Consider the following 21,311-nt stretch of genomic DNA (forward strand, 5'->3'; position numbering starts at 1 on the left):
TAAATTTTAAAATTAAATGGAATTAACCTTAGCCTATTATTTATAAGCTTGTAAAGAAAATGATACTTACACCTCAGCTGACCTTTTTCTTTCTTCCTTATCATTTAAAAGAAAAAAAAAAAAGAATAGAGATAAAGATAAGTAGTTGCATAAAAGCTATGAACAAGAAGATAATGCAAACATGTATAATTTTATTTTGGGATTGGAGGATATGAAAATGGAAAGTATGAGTGTATATGGAGTGAGTTAAAACTCATTTCTACAACTAACACCGTAGCTTATCACTACACCCTCGCCCTCACTCTCACTATCTCTCTTTTCTTTGCTTTTCTCTATTTTTATATTTTTTTTCCTTTTCACTTATAGCGAAATAATTGTCTAAATCTAAACTAATTAATTGATTTATATTATATTTAACTCTTATAAATTACTCTAATACTCTTCCTAATCTTTATTCATTTAATCTTGAAAATATTCGAGGCTATAATACTATGAAGAATAATTATTCAAATTTTGCACTTGTTCATGGCATGAGTAATTATCTTGAGTTTCCTTCAATTTAAAACAATGGGATGCAGATGCGGCGAAGTCGAGTAAGTCCATGCTTTGAATAAATTTAGATTCAATCATAAGCTTAAAAAGTGAAACTATATCCAGAAGTAAGAATGACTTGGAGAATTCTAATACTAAAAAAAGTTGAGTATTCTCACCAACTTGGCTTATGATGGTGCAGAGGTGCTAGCGATGGTGATGATGTTGGTGATGGTAAAGCAAATGGTTTTAATTATACTGGGTAGTTTAGGGACTTATTTGCCGATATTGATAAAGACCCATATTTGTCTGAACTATTCGGTGATGGAGCTGGTGAAGTGCACAGTGAGACAGACAAGTTTAAAAAGGATAGAGTTTCAAGGGGCTCATGAGGTGCATATGGAAGAAATGAGGCTGAAAAGAATGAGTTTCAAAGGGCTAGTAATGAGTTTCATGGGGATAGTTTAGCTACACATGAGGCTAGTGAGAGGCATGAAGGAGATAAGAATAGTGAGGTTATAGTGAGAGGCATGAAGTAAATGGGGCTAGTAAGATTTACAGGGACAATATGAAGGATAGTGAAGGAAATTAGGAAGAGGATATTGAAGGAAAAAACACATAAGATAAAGATGAATGTGAGAGGTTAACCATTAATATATAAATCATTAAGCAAAATAAGAAAAAATGTTAGGCATAATGTGGATGGTAACAATCCAAATTTCAATGTTATTGATTACATTATTTTCCATGATTAGATAATCTGTCAGTTCGGCTCGTTCCACTCGAGGCATCGGAGCAAAGCTAGGAGGTCGTCAAAACTGTGAGTTAAATTCATATATCTGTTCACCTATCATGCTAAGATTTTTACGTGATAGTTCTGATTAAATAATTTAATTATTTAATTATTTATTTAATCACTATTCATATATGTTTCATTTACTGCATTATGGTTTTGTGTTTCCGTGTTGACTCGGGATGAGACGACTGTAGAACATGCTATTTGATGAGTTGCATCAGGACCGTGTGCACACCGGTAGGAATCTGAGTTAGATAGTAAAAAGAGTAAATTTAAAAGGTAAATTTAAGACTTACCATGGTCGAGCATTGCTCTCTAGGCTGAGTAGAGTGAGTTTGCCGGAGTAAAGGTCCCTAGTCGAGCATTGTTCTCTGGGTGCCGGCTTATTTGGAAACCTAAGTGGCCAGACTGGACTTAAGGACCCTGGTCGAGCTTCGCTCTCTGGGTGCCAGTCTTATTGGAGTAAGGGAGCCGAAAGGCTAAGACTGATAGTGATAATTAAGTGACCGGAGTGGAGTTAAGGACCCTGGTCGAGCTTCGCTCTCTAGGCGCTAGTTCTGTTATAATGAGAGAGTCGAGATGTTAGCGTTGGGTTTAGGGTTCTGCAGATGTACTCTGTCCCGTGGTATGAAATAAAAATTTATTTTATTTTATTTTGTCCTGTGGTATGAAATAAAAATTTATTTTATTTTATTTTGTAAAAGCATAGCATGACATGTATTTTTTTTTTTAAATTAAGTAAATGTTTTATTGAAGTGTTTATATTCGTTTTTGGGATATATGATTTTAACTCACTCTCGAAACTGACAGTCTCAATTTCACTATTTTCAGGTGATTGTTAGTCTTCCCGCAGTTCTTATCTAGCAACCCGACTCCTTCATCATTGGGTTGATGTAATTGATTTTAGTATGTTTGATTTGTAAAATTTTAGATTCTCCATAGTAAAAATTTTAGACTTGTCAGTTGTAATTTTATGTAAATTCGGGTCTCGTCTAATTATGCTGGCACACCGAATTAAATATATAGAATTTGATGGTTAAGGTTAATTGTGAACTAGTGCTTTGGATTGAGTCCGAATTTTAACTTGATTGAGTTAGTGAATAGTCAGGCTTACTACGGGATTTGGCGGCCTTAAGCTTACCCATTCCCTAGTGCCGGTCACAGGCCCACAGATCGAGTCATATGACATTATTATATATAAAAATTTATAAATATAGTGAACACTAGTGGACTAATTCATAAATTGAATAAAAACTAGACCCGCAATAGAGTCATACTCTTTAAATGCCTATTTTAGTAGGTAGATATTTGTATTCAGGTCCTTCTATTGCTATTAATAAATTTGTCTATTACATTAACTAACCGACTCACGAGATAAGTAGAAATTCAAAAGAAAAAAAGAAGAATTAATGCTTTTACATCTAAGCCAATAGTAGCTCGTTAGACTCTCATTCTCTTTCTTATTTTTGTTGTTGTTATACTAAGAAACCTCTAAATGAGTTTTTTCTTTCATTTTATTTGAGTTCAAAGAACTGTCCTCTAGAAAAAAAGAGTAATACTCTTAGTTCCAATACAGAGCCCGAATCTTGATCATCTGATTCACATCTTTTTTACTAATAGATCTTGTTGTGCTCTGAGAGAAAGCTGACTACGATATGAATCACTACTACAAAGAGATATCTTTTAAAAAAACATGTTGGCTTCGAGAACAACCGACTCCTCTCAGTTTGACTAATCAGAACTGCCTTCTAAGAAAGCACGAGCCATATTTCATCAGAGAACCACTTTATATTGGCACCTTGGGCAAGTAGATCCATTCCAGTCTTCGAACCTCACCTCTGCTTTTCTGAAGTACGAGATGACTCAGATGGGCAAATAGAAAAAAAAATATATCAATTATGCTTTTAGGGGAGGCTATAGTAGAAAAATATAAAAAAGGATTCACTCTTTGATAATTTTAAATATATATTTTTTAAAACGAAAAAAATTATGTGATTATATACTATAAAAAATAAGCACCATTAAAAATTTTAATTTCTAAAGATTCAACCATTTTTTTATTTCTAAGGATTCAACCATTTTTACCTAATCAACCATTATTATTATATTTTTTATTAAATAAAAGTGAGTCTGTTGACATCTTTCATTCCTAATTGTCATTAAAAAATTTCCTTAACTATTACTTTAATGAAACTTCCATCTATAAGTCTACATCCAGCCTTTTGATCCCTTGTTAGTGCATTAAAATAAATAAAATTCTTCTTCCTTGCTTCAATAACTCCTTACATAAATCTATTTTAGCAATACTGCTAGAATTAGTACTTTTAACTACTTTAGCATAAGTTGCTAGGTAGGCAAACTCAACTTTATAATTCCTCTCTAACTCAATGTTCACCAGTCTTTTTACTCTTTTAAACTTCGTATGGAAACAATCAACCTTATATCCATTTCTTCATATGCCACTAAGTCTTTTACTTTGGTGTTAGGATTCTTATAGATCTTGTGTTTAAACTCTTTTACTAAAAAAGATTTAGTTGCTAACTAATATTTGAAGACCTTATAACAACTGTGATCAGGTAGTCAAGTTTTCATGATTAATCTTCCATCTTTACATCTTATAAGATAAAAATAGAAAATGATGACCTTCACACTCGCACTTAGCTCCAACTTTGAATTTCTCATTGGTATTTAACTTTAAGTCATATCCCTTATAATATTATAACTTTAACTCACAATATTTTTTTAATATTTAACACAATTCAATAAACACATAAATTTACCAATGAATTCTAAAATTAATGGGCCAGAGAACTACTGAGATGCTTGATCGCTCGGTCGACTCGCCTCCAGTCGTCGGAATCCGATCGACGATCCGAACGCACCAACGGACTCGAAACGAGGCGCTGATGACGATCCCAGCTTCCGATCTTCCGATCCAACCCTCGATCATCCGGAGAGATTTACGAACGATCTCGGCCGTCAATTTTCAAACGGAGTCTGATCGTCACCAAACCTGTGCCATTGGAAAGCTTGAGCTGAGAGGAGTCCGGATATGTCCTCCGGTCAGCCAAAACTCGCCGAAGCTCACCGAAAAAGCTAGAAAACGCGGCTGCCAACACCTTATCGGAACTCCCTCCTCCGGCCACCAAAGCCGACACCGCTACTCTCAAAAGGAAGCCCTTAACTCATTGGTCATTTTGAGACCAAAAATGTCGCCATTAGATGTCGGAAACGCTCGGAACGGCGGCAAGAAAGCCGCTGCCGCTTCCTCGCGTTCTCCCGCCATCGCCGCTGCCGGTGCACTCGCCGACCTCCGCTGCACCTTCAACCGAGCCTCCCCTGCTCTTCCGCCGGGATGCAGCACCTCCTCCCCTTCTCTCTCCTTCTTCCCCGATCTCCTTCTTCTCTTTTTCTTTTCTTCTTTCTTTTCCTTTCTTCCCTTATCAGCATTTAGTCCCTGAACTTTTTGTCTTTACCGATTAGTCCCTTAACTTCTTTAATTACCAACAATTTCGTCTAGTAAAATTTCTGATTAACTCTTCAACTTTTCTTTAGCTTTTCAATTAAACCCCTAACTATTTAATTTGGGCCAAATTAGAATTATTAAAAATATATAAATACTTACTTATCCTTTTTTAAATGTAAAATTACCAAAGTGCCATTGCCGACACATTTAATTACAAATATACCAAACATACAAATTTTTATTAAAATCCCATATTAATAAAATTGTGCTTTTAATCCTTATTCCAAAATAAATTTTCAATTTAATCCTAACACAATTAATTTAATTAATCAATTTGCTAAATATTTTCCAATTAAAATTTACACCATTAGTTAATTAAAATGTCATTTCTCCAATAATTCTTTTATAAAATATTCTTTACTAATTCTTTCATAACTTTCAATATAGAAATTAATTTATATATTCATATCCGATAAAAATTGAACGACTGAAAATATAATTCATTTTCCAAGGAATTTACTTAATTAATTTCTTAAAAATCAAACAAATTAGATATACAAAATAACTCCCTTATGTTGTCCAGCATTAAAATTTCATTTAAATTATTCCAATTAAATCAAATAAAAATAAAGTAAAATTACTTTAAATAAAAACTCATTTATCAATTATCACTAATATTATTATTATTATTATTAAAGTAAAATTCCGAGTATTACAAATAATATCTTATATTATTGATGTCTCTATACATTAAAGACTAAATGGTATTTACTTTTAGCATTTTCTCTATGCATCTCTCTCTACCTAGCTATTCTAAGGTTGTGCTTTAGGCGATTTGGGTGGCTCATGCCACTGGCTACCTCCCTAGTGGTCTTATTGGCCTCTGTTTCATGCATATGTTTTATGTTGTCTTTATTTTAGTTATAATTTTTGTATTAATATAAATTTTTGGAATTTTATTTATTTTATTACAAGGTTACTCTTTTTTCGGCCTTTGCTAGGCTTAGAAGTGCGGCACCGTCCGCCTATTGAGCCTGCCAATGTCCTGTGAGAGTTTGCCTTTTCATGGATGTGGGTAAGGGAGAAGGAGAGTTGTTGGCTCTTCTATAGAGTTTGGGTAATTATCGGTACTTTTCAAATCAAAACTTACTAATGCTCTGTTTCACTATAGCTGGAAGCTTTGAGGTGGTTAGATCGTCAATGGCAATGTCATATTATTTCTGTCGATTCCATTAGCTAGTGGTGATTGTGCTTCAATGGTTTATTCCTTGTGCTTTTGGTGTTGTGTTTTTAGAGCAGGTGGTACTTAGGTTTTTAGGTGCTTGAGAAGGATTGGACTTGTGGTTTCTGGCTTTCTATGATGGCTGTGCTTTGGAGGAAGAAGAAGGACACGTTTGGATACAAAGTATCAAGTTAGGGACCATTTTATACTTTTTCAGTATTTGTAGGCCTCAGCCTGAAATGTTGGATTTGTTGGGTTATATCCCCTTAGTTCTAAATCATTTTAATTATAAATTACTATGGGCCTTAGGCCCTTAAAATGTAGGTTGGTATGGATCCTTCTTTGTAAATACTTTTGGGCTTCTGAACCTTTTAATCCAGCAGGTCCTTTAATTGTTAAGAAAAGAAATCAAAGACTAAATAATTTGAATGATATCCAATGAGAAAAAAGAAAAAGAGATATATAATCTAGGGCTGTAAATTTTCCTTTTTTTGGTAAAACATTTTTCCTTATTAATTTTCTAGTGCACTTTCGATTTGAGTTTCGGTCGGTTTGGTCGTATTATTATTTTTTCCTGTCCCCGCTTGTGATCACACAAGTAATCGCACGAAAAACATGAGAGCCAACCAACTTCCAATCACCGGCTCAGCTCTCGCCACGTGCCATAATCTTCTATTTACACGTCATCATCCGTCACTCCCTTTCTCTAAGTCCACCATATACACACACACTTTTTCTCACCTTCCCGGTTTCCTGTCTGTTTTCCTAAAAACCAGTAATCCAAACCTCAGAACTTTCCCGGGAAAATCCTTTTCTTTTTAAAGAAAAAGCTCGACAACCATGGCGATGCTCCTAAGAAAAGTGTGGGAGTCAGTGTCGCACCGATCGAGTTCGTGCTCGAGTTCGAGTACTAACTCAGCGAATCAATCGAGTTATACAGAGTCAACAGCTTCGCTAGGAGATTTTGACCGAATACCAATAGATGTAATGTTACAAATAGTGAAATTAGTGGGACCAAAAGACGCAGCGAGATTGAGCGTAGTTTGTAGGTCATGGAGATCAATTGTATCTGATAATCGCCTTTGGATTTTCTTTCTCCAGAATTATCATGACTTGTGGGACTCTGTTTTCTTTTCCGAAACTCATCTCCGATCCGGTTACCCAATCCAGTAATTTCTCTTCACTTTTGTTGTTGTTAACTATGCTGTAAAAGTACTGGTTAAATATTTATTACCGTGAAATTGAGAATGTTGTATGCAGGACATACGCAGGTGATATTACGAATGAATTATCATTTATGCGAATATATGGACAGCGGGAACAAGTGCCTGGTTGTGTTATTATTGATGGTAAGTGTCATACATATTAAACAGAATAGCCAATCAGGGACGGTCCGGCCATGAGAATTGGCGAGCTCTCGAAACCCTTCATTGATTAGTTTTTTTGTTCTTTCATCTTTCTTTTTTATTGTTTGTTTAATTTAAAATGTATGTTAAAAAGGTGGTTCCGGGTATTGCAAGTTTGGATGGAGCAAGTATGCATGTCCATCTGGACGCTCAGCTACATTTTTGGTGAGCATTTGCTTTTTAACCCTGCTTTATGGAAGCAATTTCACTAAATTTTTTATTTATTTCGGGCAGGAATTTGGTAACATTGAGTCACCAATGTACTCTAGGCTTAGACATTTCTTTGCCACTATTTATAGCAGGTTTGTTGTTCCTCAAAGGGTTAGTGCATGCAAGTTTTGCTATCTGTTTGATTTTTTAATTTATATTTTTATACCTTCGAGAAGCTTATAGTATCTTTTACAGAATGCAGGTAAGACCATCAGCCCAGCCAATTGTTGTGTCCCTTCCAATTTGCCATTATGATGGTTAGTATCTGCTTAGATCATTAGTTTCTGCAAGATAATTAGTTTCTGCAAATATATAGCGTTTGTGTTGTATGATTTATTATTCTGCTTTCTGAAATTGATGATGGCCTTTCAGACAGTAGCAACATATATTCATGAATGTTGGCTATAAATTATCTGTTTCTTATGTAATTGTGGGGGGGCTTTGGCTACTTAAGGTTAAAACTGCATTTTCCAATATTGTTAAGAATTTGTGCGTGCATTACCAATAGATTTTCCTGATGATTGTATTTTTTCTTTACATTTTCAGATACTGAATGTGCCAAAGCATCAAGGCGACAGCTAAAAGAAGCCATGTATTCTGCGCTGTTTGACATGAATGCTCCAGCTGTTTGTGCTATTAATCAGGTTTGTTCTGTTATGTTGCTTTTTATTCATCTATTATCTTGAGATGGGTGTTTTGTTTCTCTTTTCGTTTAAGTTCCGCAATGCTGAAATCCAACTGTTCCTCATTTAAATAGCAGATCAGCTTTTATCATTCCAATTTTTGTACATTAATGCATTAATATAACAATGTTGCGCAGGCAACTTTAGCACTATATGCTGCTCGGCGAACTTCAGGAATTGCTGTTAATATTGGTTTCCAAGTCACGTCTGTTGTACCAAGTAAGTGATCATCTCATTTTAACCTCCAAAATGTCTTGTGATTAAATCAAGTGAACGTAAGGCCTTATTCATTCTCAATGCTTATTATATGATGTCTATTTTCTTTATGCTAAGATCACCTCTGCACTTACTTAGGAAGTATGTTGTATATTCCTTCTGATTTGTTCTTCTTTCTGTTCATTCATTGCCCCAACTCTATCATCTGGCATATGCCAGTGGTATTATGCTTTGTTTTTCACAGTTCTAAACTCTTTGTTCTCTAGTGTCTCTTTTTGGCTTCAAAATTATGGGGACTTAGAAACTTATGCACTTTGACTGCTGCGTTTTATAGTTTTAAATGGCAAAGTAATGCGCAAGGTGGGTGTAGAAGTCATCGGTGTGGGAGCACTGAAGGTTACAGGATTCCTTAGAGAACAGATGCAACAGAACAACATCAACTTTGAATCACTGTACACCGTTCGCACATTGAAGGAGGTAATAAATTGTATTGATTCATTCTATACCTTTTCTGTTATTTACACAGAGCTCAGTTCATTTCTTAGGGCTGTTTAAGGTTCAGAAAAAGTTTCAACTTTAACTTAGATCAAAGCATTTAGGTTTATTGGTAGGTTGTTTTGGCCTGATAAAAGAATTCACAATTTTGTGCTTTTTCTTTTGATCTTGTTGATTTTTTTTTTTTAATGTGATCAAGTGCGATCATGACCCAATGTAGCAAATGGATGTGGTAATGTATGAATGGACCCAAAGTTGGTGACAAAGAATGGCATTGTATATTCTAGCTATGCTGATATCTTTTTGAAATGGCTGATCAATAAGAATGTCTAAACTTTTGAAGAGCAAAAGGTTTGATAATTATTTTGTATTATTAACATCAGAACGAAATAAAGAAAAATCTACAACTGAGCTTGCTATTAGGCTTCACATGTGTATTATTGCACTTTCTCAATATACTGCTCAGAACTTTTACGAATGTTAAAAGTTCATGCCCAAACTTAATAAGACTGAAAACACTTGTATCAGGGATGAGAAAGTACGGACTTGAGAGTAAGGGTTCTTCAAGAATAGTGGTGTTGAGTTTCTCGGCCTTTTGCCTTAGGATTAGTCAGTTCTCTTTCTCGATAGGGGCAAGGGGAGGGATATAACTCAGCGGTAGAGTGTCACCTTGACGTGGTGGAAGTCATCAGTTCGAGCCTGATTATCCCTAAACCCAATGTGAGTTTTTCTATTTTGACTTGTTCCCCCGCCGCTATGATCGAATGAGAATAGATAAGAGGCTCGTGAATTAGGAAGGATTGGCCTTTTTGATGTAGTTGCCTTGCTTCTACTAGGATTCCTTTTTTAGTTGTTCTCGTTCTCAGGTTTCTGGTGTAGGTTCCCTGGTCTCAGTGACAGCACTTTCAGTCTCTAGGTTTCCTGCTCCCTGCATAATGCTTTTAAGTCGTCCAATATATGCCAGGCCATGTAATATTACTGATGGATTTGTCAAAGTCTAAACCGAATTTAGTGAGATAGTGCACCTTAAAATGTCTTTTTTTTTTCTTGCACATTCTTGAAGGATCTTTGTAGTTTTCCATTTTTCAATCTTCAACCTTGTGCAGTCTTTCAGTTCCTGAAACTAAGCTTTCAGGACTAAAATTTGAAAGGTCTGCATGCTCCGTTTGTCCTTTGAATGATTTTCTTATGTGTCAAAGGTTGGAAAGTGTATAGGTTGTTGCATTTTAAATTTGAAAAGTGAAGATGGATGGTTATTTTGCATACATAGGGTTCAAAACTACAAATTTGCTTTTGTTGTGTAATCAGCAATTCAGCATTCATGGAATACAACTTCCTTCTGATTTTTCCATGCTCCATTGGAATTTTGGAAATACAGAAGCTTTGCTATGTTGCTGCTGACTATGAAGCTGAGCTAGCAAAATATACACAAGCTTCATTAGAAGTCCAGGGAGAAGGATGGTTTACTCTTTCAAAAGAACGCTTTAAAACAGGGGAGGTCTTATTCCAGCCATGTATAGCAGGAGTGTAAGTCCATATATTCCAAAAATACCCCTTGGTTTTTTTGCTAAAGCATGCTCATAAATTGAAATATCTCTTCAATGACTTTTGATCACCAAACTTGTTCTACAGGAATCTTTTTTGCATCTTGAAATGTTTCTTCCTAGAACATACAAGACCTAGTAATTCAATAATGAAAAATGATGCATTTGTTTGTGGTAATTATCTAATTGTGGCATGTATACCTATATATACAACTATTTCCTTTGTATAGTTTTCTTCACAATACAACAACCAGATTCATTTTTGTAAATGTTAGCAATAAGATCTGTAAACCATATGCAATTGGTTAAAATAATCCATTTGCAACATGGCACAGGCGCGCAATGGGTTTGCACCAGGCAGTAGCACTTTGCATGGACCACTGTCATGCTGCAGAGTTGACTGCTGACGATTCTTGGTATAAGACTGTGGTTTTGTCAGGAGGGACTGCATGTTTACCAGGGCTAGCAGGTAGATAAATTAAAGAAAGACAGTTCTGCGCTGTTCCCCTTTATGTTGTGATAAATGGAAGTCGAATTGAGTTGAAAAAGTTTAAAGAAATTATTTACCTAGTGAATAAGTTGACATGAGATGAAGGGATAAAAAAAATTTGATTTAATTAGTGAACAGGAACTGGCAAAGTACCAACTTCTGTTTTCTTTTACTTTCAGAGAGACTGGAGAAAGAATTGCATGGACTTCTTCCTGAATCTATTTGCAATGGAACAAGAGTCATTCCTCCTCCCTATGGTGCAGACACTGCATGGTTTGGAGCAAAGCTTATCAGCAATGTAAGCTACTTTACCTCCTTGGATATGCAAACTGGAAGCAGATTCCGTAAGATTGATCCTACATTAAGATTTGCTGAAAAGAACTTAGTTTGGATTTTCAACAATTTTGATAGGCTAGGTTTTCTAACAATAGTGTCCACCTGTCTTTGGGGCTATTGGTCATAAACCATTATGTCTGCCCATACCATGTTCACCTGTCTGTCTTTTATTGCAGTTGAGCACCTTTCCTGGACCATGGTGTGTGACAAAGAAACAATTTAGACGGAATTCAAGATTCAAACTGGCATGGTAAATACAGGCTTCCCCAGGTGGAAGACCTTCCAGGGGTTTTTCTTGTATGATTAAAGCCCAGATTTCACAAGGTAAAAGTTTGTGTTAAACTATTCTTTTCGTTCTGCTGTGGCAAAATTCTTTCCTGCCGTTTCTTATCTCTCCAATAAACTGTTATCTCGATTATCTTCTATAATAAATTAAGCGCGTTAAAATCAGAGGAGGCTAAGCATCTTTTGGTACATATTTAAGTTGAAGATATTGTGAGCTATTACAACGATTCACCTGTGCTTGTATATATCTTGCTAGCAAAGGAATTATTTTAATAGTTCTCTCTCTCTCTCTCTCTCTCATCTGCCCAGTCTCCATTTCACAGCAAGGCCATTGCGCCCAGTAGGCAATATAAATATATATAGCTTTCGTATAATTCTCGTTATACCTAAATCAAACATAATAGTAATAGTTTCCTATGTCAGTAGTGCTGTCTGCTACTAACATCCTAGTTAATAAAGGCCCCCCCCCCCCCCAAAAAAAAAGACAACTGTTTTTGCAGGGAGAACAATTGGATTGTTAAATTAGGTATTGGAATATTTAGCCGTAATAGAAGGAAGACAGTAACTAGTTTCACCTACCACTTCCATATACATTCCCTCTCACATCAATGTATTGATTATAATTCATACTACTAAAATAATACACATAAAGTTATTGTTGTATCAGTAATCATGTGTTACATGGTACGAACTTAACAAATGATGATGGGTCTTCCGTGGGTAAATGCTGGTAAAACAAATCCCTCTGCAAAGCAATCTGCACGAAGAAACTTTGTTCCTGCTCTATATGGGGGGAAGACAGAAAATTGGGAACGAGCTCTGCTTTTTGTTTTTTGTTTTTTTTTTTTTGGTCCACATGGTAGAGCAAGCTGGTATCTGAGCAAACTGGGCTATCCCTATTTCCTCATTTATTTTGGGTTTTTCTTCGTCTGTTAAATGGTGGCATCCTATTTTTTGGGGTGCTTAATGGGAGAATACCATCACAGATTTAGCTAATTCCTGTTGGTTCGTATGGGAAGCGCGCAACTCAGTATTTGTTCAATGGTTCATTCAACTCAAGCCCTGATCCTGTGCAAAATTGCAGGAGAAAAAAAAAAAGAGAATTGAGTTAATTTTCAGCTGAGGGAAAACTTTATACCCGAGGTGGGCAGTGTACGCAGGCCCCAGAGTGCTCCTCAACTCAGCCAGATGTCTACCTCTAACTCTTAACAGGAGAGATAGAATTAGGTTTAACTCTGATGTGGCTTGGAGTCCTGACTAACTCCCGGGAGCCCATCTGGGCATCATAGGCAGAAACCACAATGGCAAAATGATATGTTGTGGTAAGAATATTAATAGTCACTTCTGAAAGTTTTCATTTTCAGTAGTCACTTTTGAAACTGAAACTGATTCAGTTTGGAGATGGTTAATCGGCGATAAGAATATCAGGTTGGGAATGGAATTAATTAAAGCTGATAATGGATAGTAATTTCTTGGTCCAAGCATCGATTTCTGTAGTTAGAAGAGATGCCAAACAAAGCGGCGGACTGCCTTGCGGAGTTGGCTCATTCATCCGATTGTCCTGCTAACTGTATTGTAATTTCTCCCCAGTTTCGAGGGAATTTTATACAGACACTAGTGATACTTAAAGAAGAAAAAAAAACAATGATAATGCATAAAGATAAAATTTTAAATTTTTCAAAAATTAAATTAAATTAAAAGCTCTCACATACCCAAAAAGTAAATAAGAAGCAAATCAATCTTGAGATAGCCAATGTTACGGATGAACCTACTGATGGACAAGCGAGTGTAGTTACTGCTGATGCAGGCTTGATTTTGGAGCCAGGATCAAGATGGATGACCCCCTGCAGGTTTTGTCAAATGCAACACAGATGTGTCCTTTAAACAAGGTGAAGAATTTGCGAGGGGAGCAATCATTATGAGGAACTCGAATGGGAGTGTGACAGAGGGAAAAGCCTTCAAGTTCAGGTATAATAATGCCACCATTGGAGAAGCCCCTGTACTAAGGCAAGGATGTGTTGGCTTGGAAGAATGATTTCAGAAGATGTTGTTCGAGACAGATGCAAAAAGAGTGACTGACGCTCTCTCCTTTACAGCAGGAATGAAGCAATGGGATGTAGATCCCATCATCTCTGATATTCATCATGTATTGGGATACTTTGAGAATTCTAGAGTTAGCCTTATTGATACAAGAGCTAATGCAGCTGCTCACTGGATAGCAAAGAACAAGTCAATGGGTTTTTTCTCCTCAGAAAGTATGGAGGATATTTTGTACTCAGATGCCCATTCTAGGGCTGTTTAATGCAAGTTCCTTATTTGCCTTAAAAAGAACAGATTTTTCTTATTTATTCATGCTATATATACATTAAATTATTGAACAAATAGCAACACAAAATTGAAAGTATATGTCATTTTTTTCTATGATCTAAATATTAAATACTTAACTTTTTTCCTTTTGAAAAAAAAATATTAATTACTTATCATTCAACAATTGATTGTAAAATATTCACATTACAATGAGATTGGCGATTGAATTTCAGACAGAAAAGAAAAATGATTGTATGAGATCCTCTAGAAGGGCCGACTTTGATTAAGAATCCAAATTAGGCAGGGGGAGACCGAAATGTCTTGGTCTGCCTGGCTGTCTAGATGATCCACCATGAAACGTCAAAGAAAAAATTTGCACTAAATTCCTCGCTACCCAGTTCTCGCCTTATTATATGTAGAACCAAGAAGTAACAAGTAAATAAAGAAATAAGAAAAAATGGAGTTGAGTCAGTGTTCTAAAAGTATTTTCTTCTTGTTGTTGATGGTCCTCTTTGCTTCTCCTTCTTCTTCTTCTTCTTCTTCTGCTTCCAGTTCCTTTTCAGGTATTGTGGCTTTAATGAATAGACTCATATATCAGCGTACAAATTTGTGAGTTTGCTACTTAATTGATTTTCCTTTTTCTTTCTAACGTTCTCTAATGCTTTTTGTGTACGCAGATTCTGTTTTTGACTCTCATGGTTCTACTGGGAGGAATCTGCTGCAGGCTAAGAAAGGTTTTCTCTTTTTCCTCTTCTTTGCTCATTCCTTAATTTCCATTTTTCTAATTCGTGGGTTCAAGGTAGGATTTCAAACTTTGATCTTGGAGAACTTCTTTTGGTTTTTGATCATTATGCATTGTCTATTTATTCCAGTTCTTCCTGTTTATATTCTTCTTATTCTAGTCAAGAAATGATGTTGTATAAAGAAAGGCTATATTTTATGGGTGTGTGTCTATGACCTGGTTTTATTTTGCACTATCTAATTCGTTCTGAAGTTTATGAAATTTGAATGGCTGTTCTTGTTGCTCTTCATTTTCTCTTGTTTCGCTTCTGGTCTAGAATTAATTTAATTGATCACTTTCCTGCTGTAAAGCAAGAGCTACTACCCAATTAGGATATCTGATCAATTGCTAGCTGACATAGACTACTGGGTATCTTGTTTGTGCTGTTTACGTGGTAGCTTTCCTGGCTGTGGTGTTCATCATTATAGTCTGTACGACTTTGTAGCAGGTTTGATCACCTACATCAATTTTTTTTTCTGGTTATCAAAATATTGTTTGTATCAAAGCAAAGCACTAGGTTTTTTTTTTTTTTTTTTTTTAATTTAATTTATCATTCATTACAGAGAGAAGAAGTCTTAGTTCTTGAGAATGAGATATACAGTGATTCCGACTTATCATTCTATACTGACTCATATGTGTTCAAATATTTCATAAAAAGCATCTATGTAACCTCGATTATAGGACCAGTTATATATGACGTTTATTATTTTGTCCCAAAGAATTCTCTTAGAACCTTTTTTAGCGAGCGAATTAAAGAAAGATAAATGTTTGGATTTTTGCGATTATTTTTTAACAGGAATTGCTGAATATCAAAAACTTATTATGCGAAATCCTATTTTTTTAGAACGAGAAATGTCAGAGATAGTAAAATCTCATAAATTACGATCAATTCATTCAATATTTCCTTTTTTAGAGGACAAATTTCCACATTTAAATTATGTGTCAGATGTATTAATACCTTACCCCATCCATCTAGAAAAATTGGTTCAAACACATTGCAACATAGACCAATGAGAAATTTAATTGTTACTTGACTAACATAACATGCTTTTTGATTTCATGGATATTACTCTTGAGCTGATTTTGGTTTAAAAGATTCTGCATAACCTTGAACTGACATTTTTATTCTAAGCATCACTTGTTCACACAGGTGTGATGTCACTATTTTCTCCAAGTTTCCGTTTCTCTAAATGGTGTTCATTGATTATAAATTCCTTGAAGCGCTAGGATAAGTTTGATACACATTTTAACTAGAGAGGCTTGAAGCCTTAACCTTATCTGATTTGTATATTATGCTGATATGTCCTCTACTTATGAAGCAAAAGGTCATGCGAGAGGTTACAAAGATTGAACGCTTTAATTATCTTTTGTAACAATTATATGAGAATAACAGGAGTTTTAGGAATAGCTCATTGTATTCATTGTTTATGACTTTGGTGATCTGGAACCTTTGATTACTGAGGAAGTTAGAAAAACCAGAGTTGGAAATTCTTTTCACTACAAGCTTCAAAATTCAACTTTTCCAGTATTTATCCAATCTTAAAGTTATTCTGATTAGTAAAGTTTTCTGATAGACTTTCCTGATCTGGTTTACACATCTAATACCGAAGAGAGTCGTGTAGCAGAATCATAAATGCCAGAAACGTGAAGCCAAGAATGTTAGCTGTTGCTTTTAGACACATTTGATTTTGGTTAGTGTTCCATAATCACGTGAATGATAGCTTAGTATCTCTTGGATCTGCATCTATACATTTTCTATTGATTTGTTTATCTTGGATCAAAAAGTGTTTTCAGTTAAAATCTTGATCCCCAGGTATGAGTAAAAAGATACACATGCTGATTTCCTAGAACATGATTAGCTAGAAATTCTGTTCCGGGTTCAAATGTGCTGTAATTTTTCCATTATGGAAATAGCACCCTGACTATGATTTTCTTTACATTGCCTTGTTTGCAGCTTGCCCAGTAAACTTTGAGTTCCAGAACTATACAATCATCACAAGTCAATGTAAAGGGCCCAAGTACCCTCCCAAAACCTGCTGTGCAGCATTCAAGGAATTTGCTTGCCCTTTTGCGGATGTCTTGAATGACTTGACCAATAACTGTGCATCAACCATGTTCAGCTACATCAACCTCTATGGGAAATACCCTCCTGGCCTTTTTGCCAGTGCTTGCCGGGGAAGGAAAAAGGGGCTTCTTGCCTGCAACCCCACCCACCGCGATTCGCTCGATGGTAAAATATGATATCTGAATTGAAGCTCGTATAATAGCGCAGTAATGATGTGGTTTTTTTTTTTTTTTTTAATTTAATTTATCATTCATTACAGAGAGAAGAAGTCTTAGTTCTTGAGAATGAGATATACAGTGATTCCGACTTATCATTCTATACTGACTCATATGTGTTCAAATATTTCATAAAAAGCATCTATGTAACCTCGATTATAGGACCAGTTATATATGACGTTTATTATTTTGTCCCAAAGAATTCTCTTAGAACCTTTTTTAGCGAGCGAATTAAAGAAAGATAAATGTTTGGATTTTTGCGATTATTTTTTAACAGGAATTGCTGAATATCAAAAACTTATTATGCGAAATCCTATTTTTTTAGAACGAGAAATGTCAGAGATAGTAAAATCTCATAAATTACGATCAATTCATTCAATATTTCCTTTTTTAGAGGACAAATTTCCACATTTAAATTATGTGTCAGATGTATTAATACCTTACCCCATCCATCTAGAAAAATTGGTTCAAACACATTGCAACATAGACCAATGAGAAATTTAATTGTTACTTGACTAACATAACATGCTTTTTGATTTCATGGATATTACTCTTGAGCTGATTTTGGTTTAAAAGATTCGCATAACCTTGAACTGACATTTTTATTCTAAGCATCACTTGTTCACAGGTGTGATGTCACTATTTTCTCCAAGTTTCCGTTTCTCTAAATGGTGTTCATTGATTATAAATTCCTTGAAGCGCTAGGATAAGTTTGATACACATTTTAACTAGAGAGGCTTGAAGCCTTAACCTTATCTGATTTGTATATTATGCTGATATGTCCTCTACTTATGAAGCAAAAGGTCATGCGAGAGGTTACAAAGATTGAACGCTTTAATTATCTTTTGTAACAATTATATGAGAATAACAGGAGTTTTAGGAATAGCTCATTGTATTCATTGTTTATGACTTTGGTGATCTGGAACCTTTGATTACTGAGGAAGTTAGAAAAACCAGAGTTGGAAATTCTTTTCACTACAAGCTTCAAAATTCAACTTTTCCAGTATTTATCCAATCTTAAAGTTATTCTGATTAGTAAAGTTTTCCGATAGACTTTCCGATCCGGTTTACACATCTAATCACCAAGAGAGTCGTGTAGCGAATCATAAATGCCGGAAACGTGAAGCCAAGAATGTTACCGTTGCTTTTAGACACATTTGATTTTGGTTAGTGTTCCATAATCTGTCAGAATGATAGCTTAGTATCTCTTGGATCTGCATCTATACATTTTCTATTGATTTGTTTATCTTGGATCAAAAAGTGTTTTCAGTTAAAATCTTGATCCCCAGGTATGAGTAAAAAGATACACATGCTGATTTCCTAGAACATGATTAGCTAGAAATTCCGGGTTCAAATGTGCTGTAATTTTTCCATTATGGAAATAGCACCCTGACTATGATTTTCTTTACATTGCCTTGTTTGCAGCTTGCCCAGTAAACTTTGAGTTCCGAACTATACAATCATCACAAGTCAATGTAAAGGGCCCAAGTACCCTCCCAAAACTGGCATGCGACATTCAAGGAATTTGCTTGCCCTTTTGCGGATGTCTTGAATGACTTGACCAATAACTGTGCATCAACCATGTTCGGCCTACATCAACCTCTATGGGAAATACCCTCCGGCCTTTTGCCGGTGCTTGCCGGGGAAGGAAAAAGGGCTTTACTCGCCTGCAACCCCACCCACCGCATTCACTGATGGTAAAATATGATATCTGAATTGAAGCTCGTATAATAGCGCAGTAATGATGTGGTTTTTTTTTTTTTTTTTAATTTAATTTATCATTCATTACAGGAGAGAAGAAGTCTTAGTTCTTGAGAATGAGATATACGATGATTCCGACTTATCATTCTATCTTTGACTCATATGTGTTCAAATATTTCATAAAAAGCATCTATGTAACCTCGATTATAGGACCCGATTATATATGACGTTTATTATTTTGTCCCAAAGAATTCTCTTAGAACCTTTTTAGCGAGCGAATTAAAGAAAGATAAATGTTTGGATTTTTGCGATTATTTTTTAACAGGAATTGCTGAATATCAAAAACTTATTATGCGAAATCCTATTTTTTTAGAACGAGAAATGTCAGAGATAGTAAAATCTCATAAATTACGATCAATTCATTCAATATTTCCTTTTTTAGAGGACAAATTTCCACATTTAAATTATGTGTCAGATGTATTAATACCTTACCCCATCCATCTAGAAAAATTGGTTCAAACACATTGCAACATAGACCAATGAGAAATTTAATTGTTACTTGACTAACATAACATGCTTTTTGATTTCATGGATATTACTCTTGAGCTGATTTTGGTTTAAAAGATTCTGCATAACCTTGAACTGACATTTTTATTCTAAGCATCACTTGTTCACACAGGTGTGATGTCACTATTTTCTCCAAGTTTCCGTTTCTCTAAATGGTGTTCATTGATTATAAATTCCTTGAAGCGCTAGGATAAGTTTGATACACATTTTAACTAGAGAGGCTTGAAGCCTTAACCTTATCCGATTTGTATATTATGCTGATATGTCCTCTACTTATGAAGCAAAAGGTCATGCGAGAGGTTACAAAGATTGAACGCTTTAATTATCTTTTGTAACAATTATATGAGAATAACAGGAGTTTTAGGAATAGCTCATTGTATTCATTGTTTATGACTTTGGTGATCCGGAACCTTTGATTCGAGGAAGTTAGAAAAACCAGAGTTGGAAATTCTTTTCACTACAAGCTTCAAAATTCAACTTTTCCAGTGATTTATCCAATCTTAAAGTTATTCCGATTAGTAAAGTTTTCCGATAGACTTTCCTGATCTGGTTTACACATCTAATCTTTGAAGAGAGTCGTGTAGCGAATCATAAATGCCGGAAACGTGAAGCCAAGAATGTTAGGCTGTTGCTTTTAGACACATTTGATTTTGGTTAGTGTTCCATAATCATCGAATGATAGCTTAGTATCTCTTGGATCTGCATCTATACATTTTCTATTGATTTGTTTATCTTGGATCAAAAGTGTTTTCGGTTAAAATCTTGATCCCCGGGTATGAGTAAAAAGATACACATGCTGATTTCCTAGAACATGATTAGCTAGAAATTCTATTCGGGTTCAAATGTGCTGTAATTTTTCCATTATGGAAATAGCACCTGACTATGATTTTCTTTACATTGCCTTGTTTGCAGCTTGCCCGTTAAACTTTGAGTTCCGAACTATACAATCATCACAAGTCAATGTAAAGGGCCCAAGTACCCTCCCAAAACTGCCGCAAGCATTCAAGGAATTTGCTTGCCCTTTTCGCGGATGTCTTGAATGACTTGACCAATAACTGTGCATCAACCATGTTCAGCTACATCAACCTCTATGGGAAATACCCTCCGGCCTTTTGCCGGTGCTTGCGAGGGAAGGAAAAAGGGCTTTATCTTGCAACCCCACCACCGCATTCGCTGATGGTAAAATATGATATCTGAATTGAAGCTCGTATAATAGCGCGGTAATGATGTGGTTTTTTTTTTTTTTTAATTTAATTTATCATTCATTACAGGAGAAGAAGTCTTAGTTCTTGAGAATGAGATATCTGATGATTCCGACTTATCATTCTATCTTTGACTCATATGTGTTCAAATATTTCATAAAAAGCATCTATGTAACCTCGATTATAGGACCCGGTTATATATGACGTTTATTATTTTGTCCCAAAGAATTCTCTTAGAACCTTTTTAGCGAGCGAATTAAAGAAAGATAAATGTTTGGATTTTTGCGATTATTTTTTAACAGGAATTGCTGAATATCAAAAACTTATTATGCGAAATCCTATTTTTTTAGAACGAGAAATGTCGGGAGATAGTAAAATCTCATAAATTACGATCAATTCATTCAATATTTCCTTTTTAGAGGACAAATTTCCACATTTAAATTATGTGTCGGATGTATTAATACCTTACCCCATCCATCTAGAAAAATTGGTTCAAACACATTGCAACATAGACCAATGAGAAATTTAATTGTTACTTGACTAACATAACATGCTTTTTGATTTCATGGATATTACTCTTGAGCTGATTTTGGTTTAAAAGATTCGCATAACCTTGAACTGACATTTTTATTCTAAGCATCACTTGTTCACACAGTGTGATGTCACTATTTTCTCCAAGTTTCCGTTTCTCTAAATGGTGTTCATTGATTATAAATTCCTTGAAGCGCTAGGATAAGTTTGATACACATTTTAACTAGAGAGGCTTGAAGCCTTAACCTTATCTGATTTGTAT

General features: G+C 35.2%; 2 protein-coding genes across 6 annotated transcripts; both read left to right on the forward strand.

The window, feature by feature from the left end:
* The first annotated feature begins 6,572 nt into the window (after positions 1-6,572).
* On the forward strand, positions 6,573-13,676 carry LOC8267936 (actin-related protein 8). Of its 5 annotated transcripts, none has more exons than XM_048375428.1 (13): positions 6,573-6,999; positions 7,117-7,184; positions 7,276-7,364; positions 7,516-7,586; positions 7,656-7,723; positions 7,827-7,888; positions 8,178-8,275; positions 8,452-8,533; positions 8,865-9,007; positions 10,404-10,552; positions 10,905-11,038; positions 11,239-11,403; positions 11,572-11,955. In XM_048375428.1, exons 1-13 carry the CDS (start codon positions 6,856-6,858, stop codon positions 11,616-11,618), a joined length of 1,320 nt encoding a protein of 439 aa, XP_048231385.1. In that variant the 5' UTR covers positions 6,573-6,855; the 3' UTR covers positions 11,619-11,955. The 5 variants fall into 5 exon arrangements, 3 of the variants coding, with proteins under 3 accessions (XP_048231385.1, XP_048231379.1, XP_048231383.1); XR_007216243.1 differs by adding an exon at positions 13,488-13,676 and having other exon boundaries at positions 6,574-7,184; positions 11,572-11,719; XR_007216244.1 differs by adding an exon at positions 13,488-13,672 and having other exon boundaries at positions 6,578-7,184; positions 11,239-11,357; positions 11,572-11,719.
* A 541-nt stretch (positions 13,677-14,217) lies between these two features.
* Positions 14,218-18,604, forward strand: LOC8267938 (GPI-anchored protein LLG1). Its single transcript, XM_048372767.1, has 4 exons — positions 14,218-14,550; positions 14,665-14,721; positions 16,723-16,998; positions 18,474-18,604. The coding sequence occupies exons 1-4, from the start codon at positions 14,445-14,447 to the stop codon at positions 18,602-18,604; spliced, it is 570 nt and encodes a 189-aa protein (XP_048228724.1). The 5' UTR covers positions 14,218-14,444.
* The last annotated feature ends 2,707 nt before the right edge of the window (positions 18,605-21,311 follow it).

The sequence above is a fragment of the Ricinus communis genome, chromosome 1 (genome assembly GCF_019578655.1).
Source record: "Ricinus communis isolate WT05 ecotype wild-type chromosome 1, ASM1957865v1, whole genome shotgun sequence".
Lineage (NCBI taxonomy): Eukaryota > Viridiplantae > Streptophyta > Magnoliopsida > Malpighiales > Euphorbiaceae > Ricinus > Ricinus communis.

Coding starts and splice junctions, on each gene's coding strand:
- LOC8267936 (XM_048375422.1), top strand. CDS start 6,856: ATGGCGATGCTCCTAAGAAAAGTGTGGGAGTCAGTGTCGCACCGATCG. Junction 7,889..8,177: donor TCCAATTTGCCATTATGATG/GTTAGTATCTGC, acceptor TTACATTTTCAG/ATACTGAATGTGCCAAAGCA. Junction 9,008..10,403: donor CCGTTCGCACATTGAAGGAG/GTAATAAATTGT, acceptor TTGGAAATACAG/AAGCTTTGCTATGTTGCTGC.
- LOC8267938 (XM_048372767.1), top strand. CDS start 14,445: ATGGAGTTGAGTCAGTGTTCTAAAAGTATTTTCTTCTTGTTGTTGATG. Junction 14,551..14,664: donor TGCTTCCAGTTCCTTTTCAG/GTATTGTGGCTT, acceptor TTGTGTACGCAG/ATTCTGTTTTTGACTCTCAT. Junction 14,722..16,722: donor TCTGCTGCAGGCTAAGAAAG/GTTTTCTCTTTT, acceptor CCTTGTTTGCAG/CTTGCCCAGTAAACTTTGAG.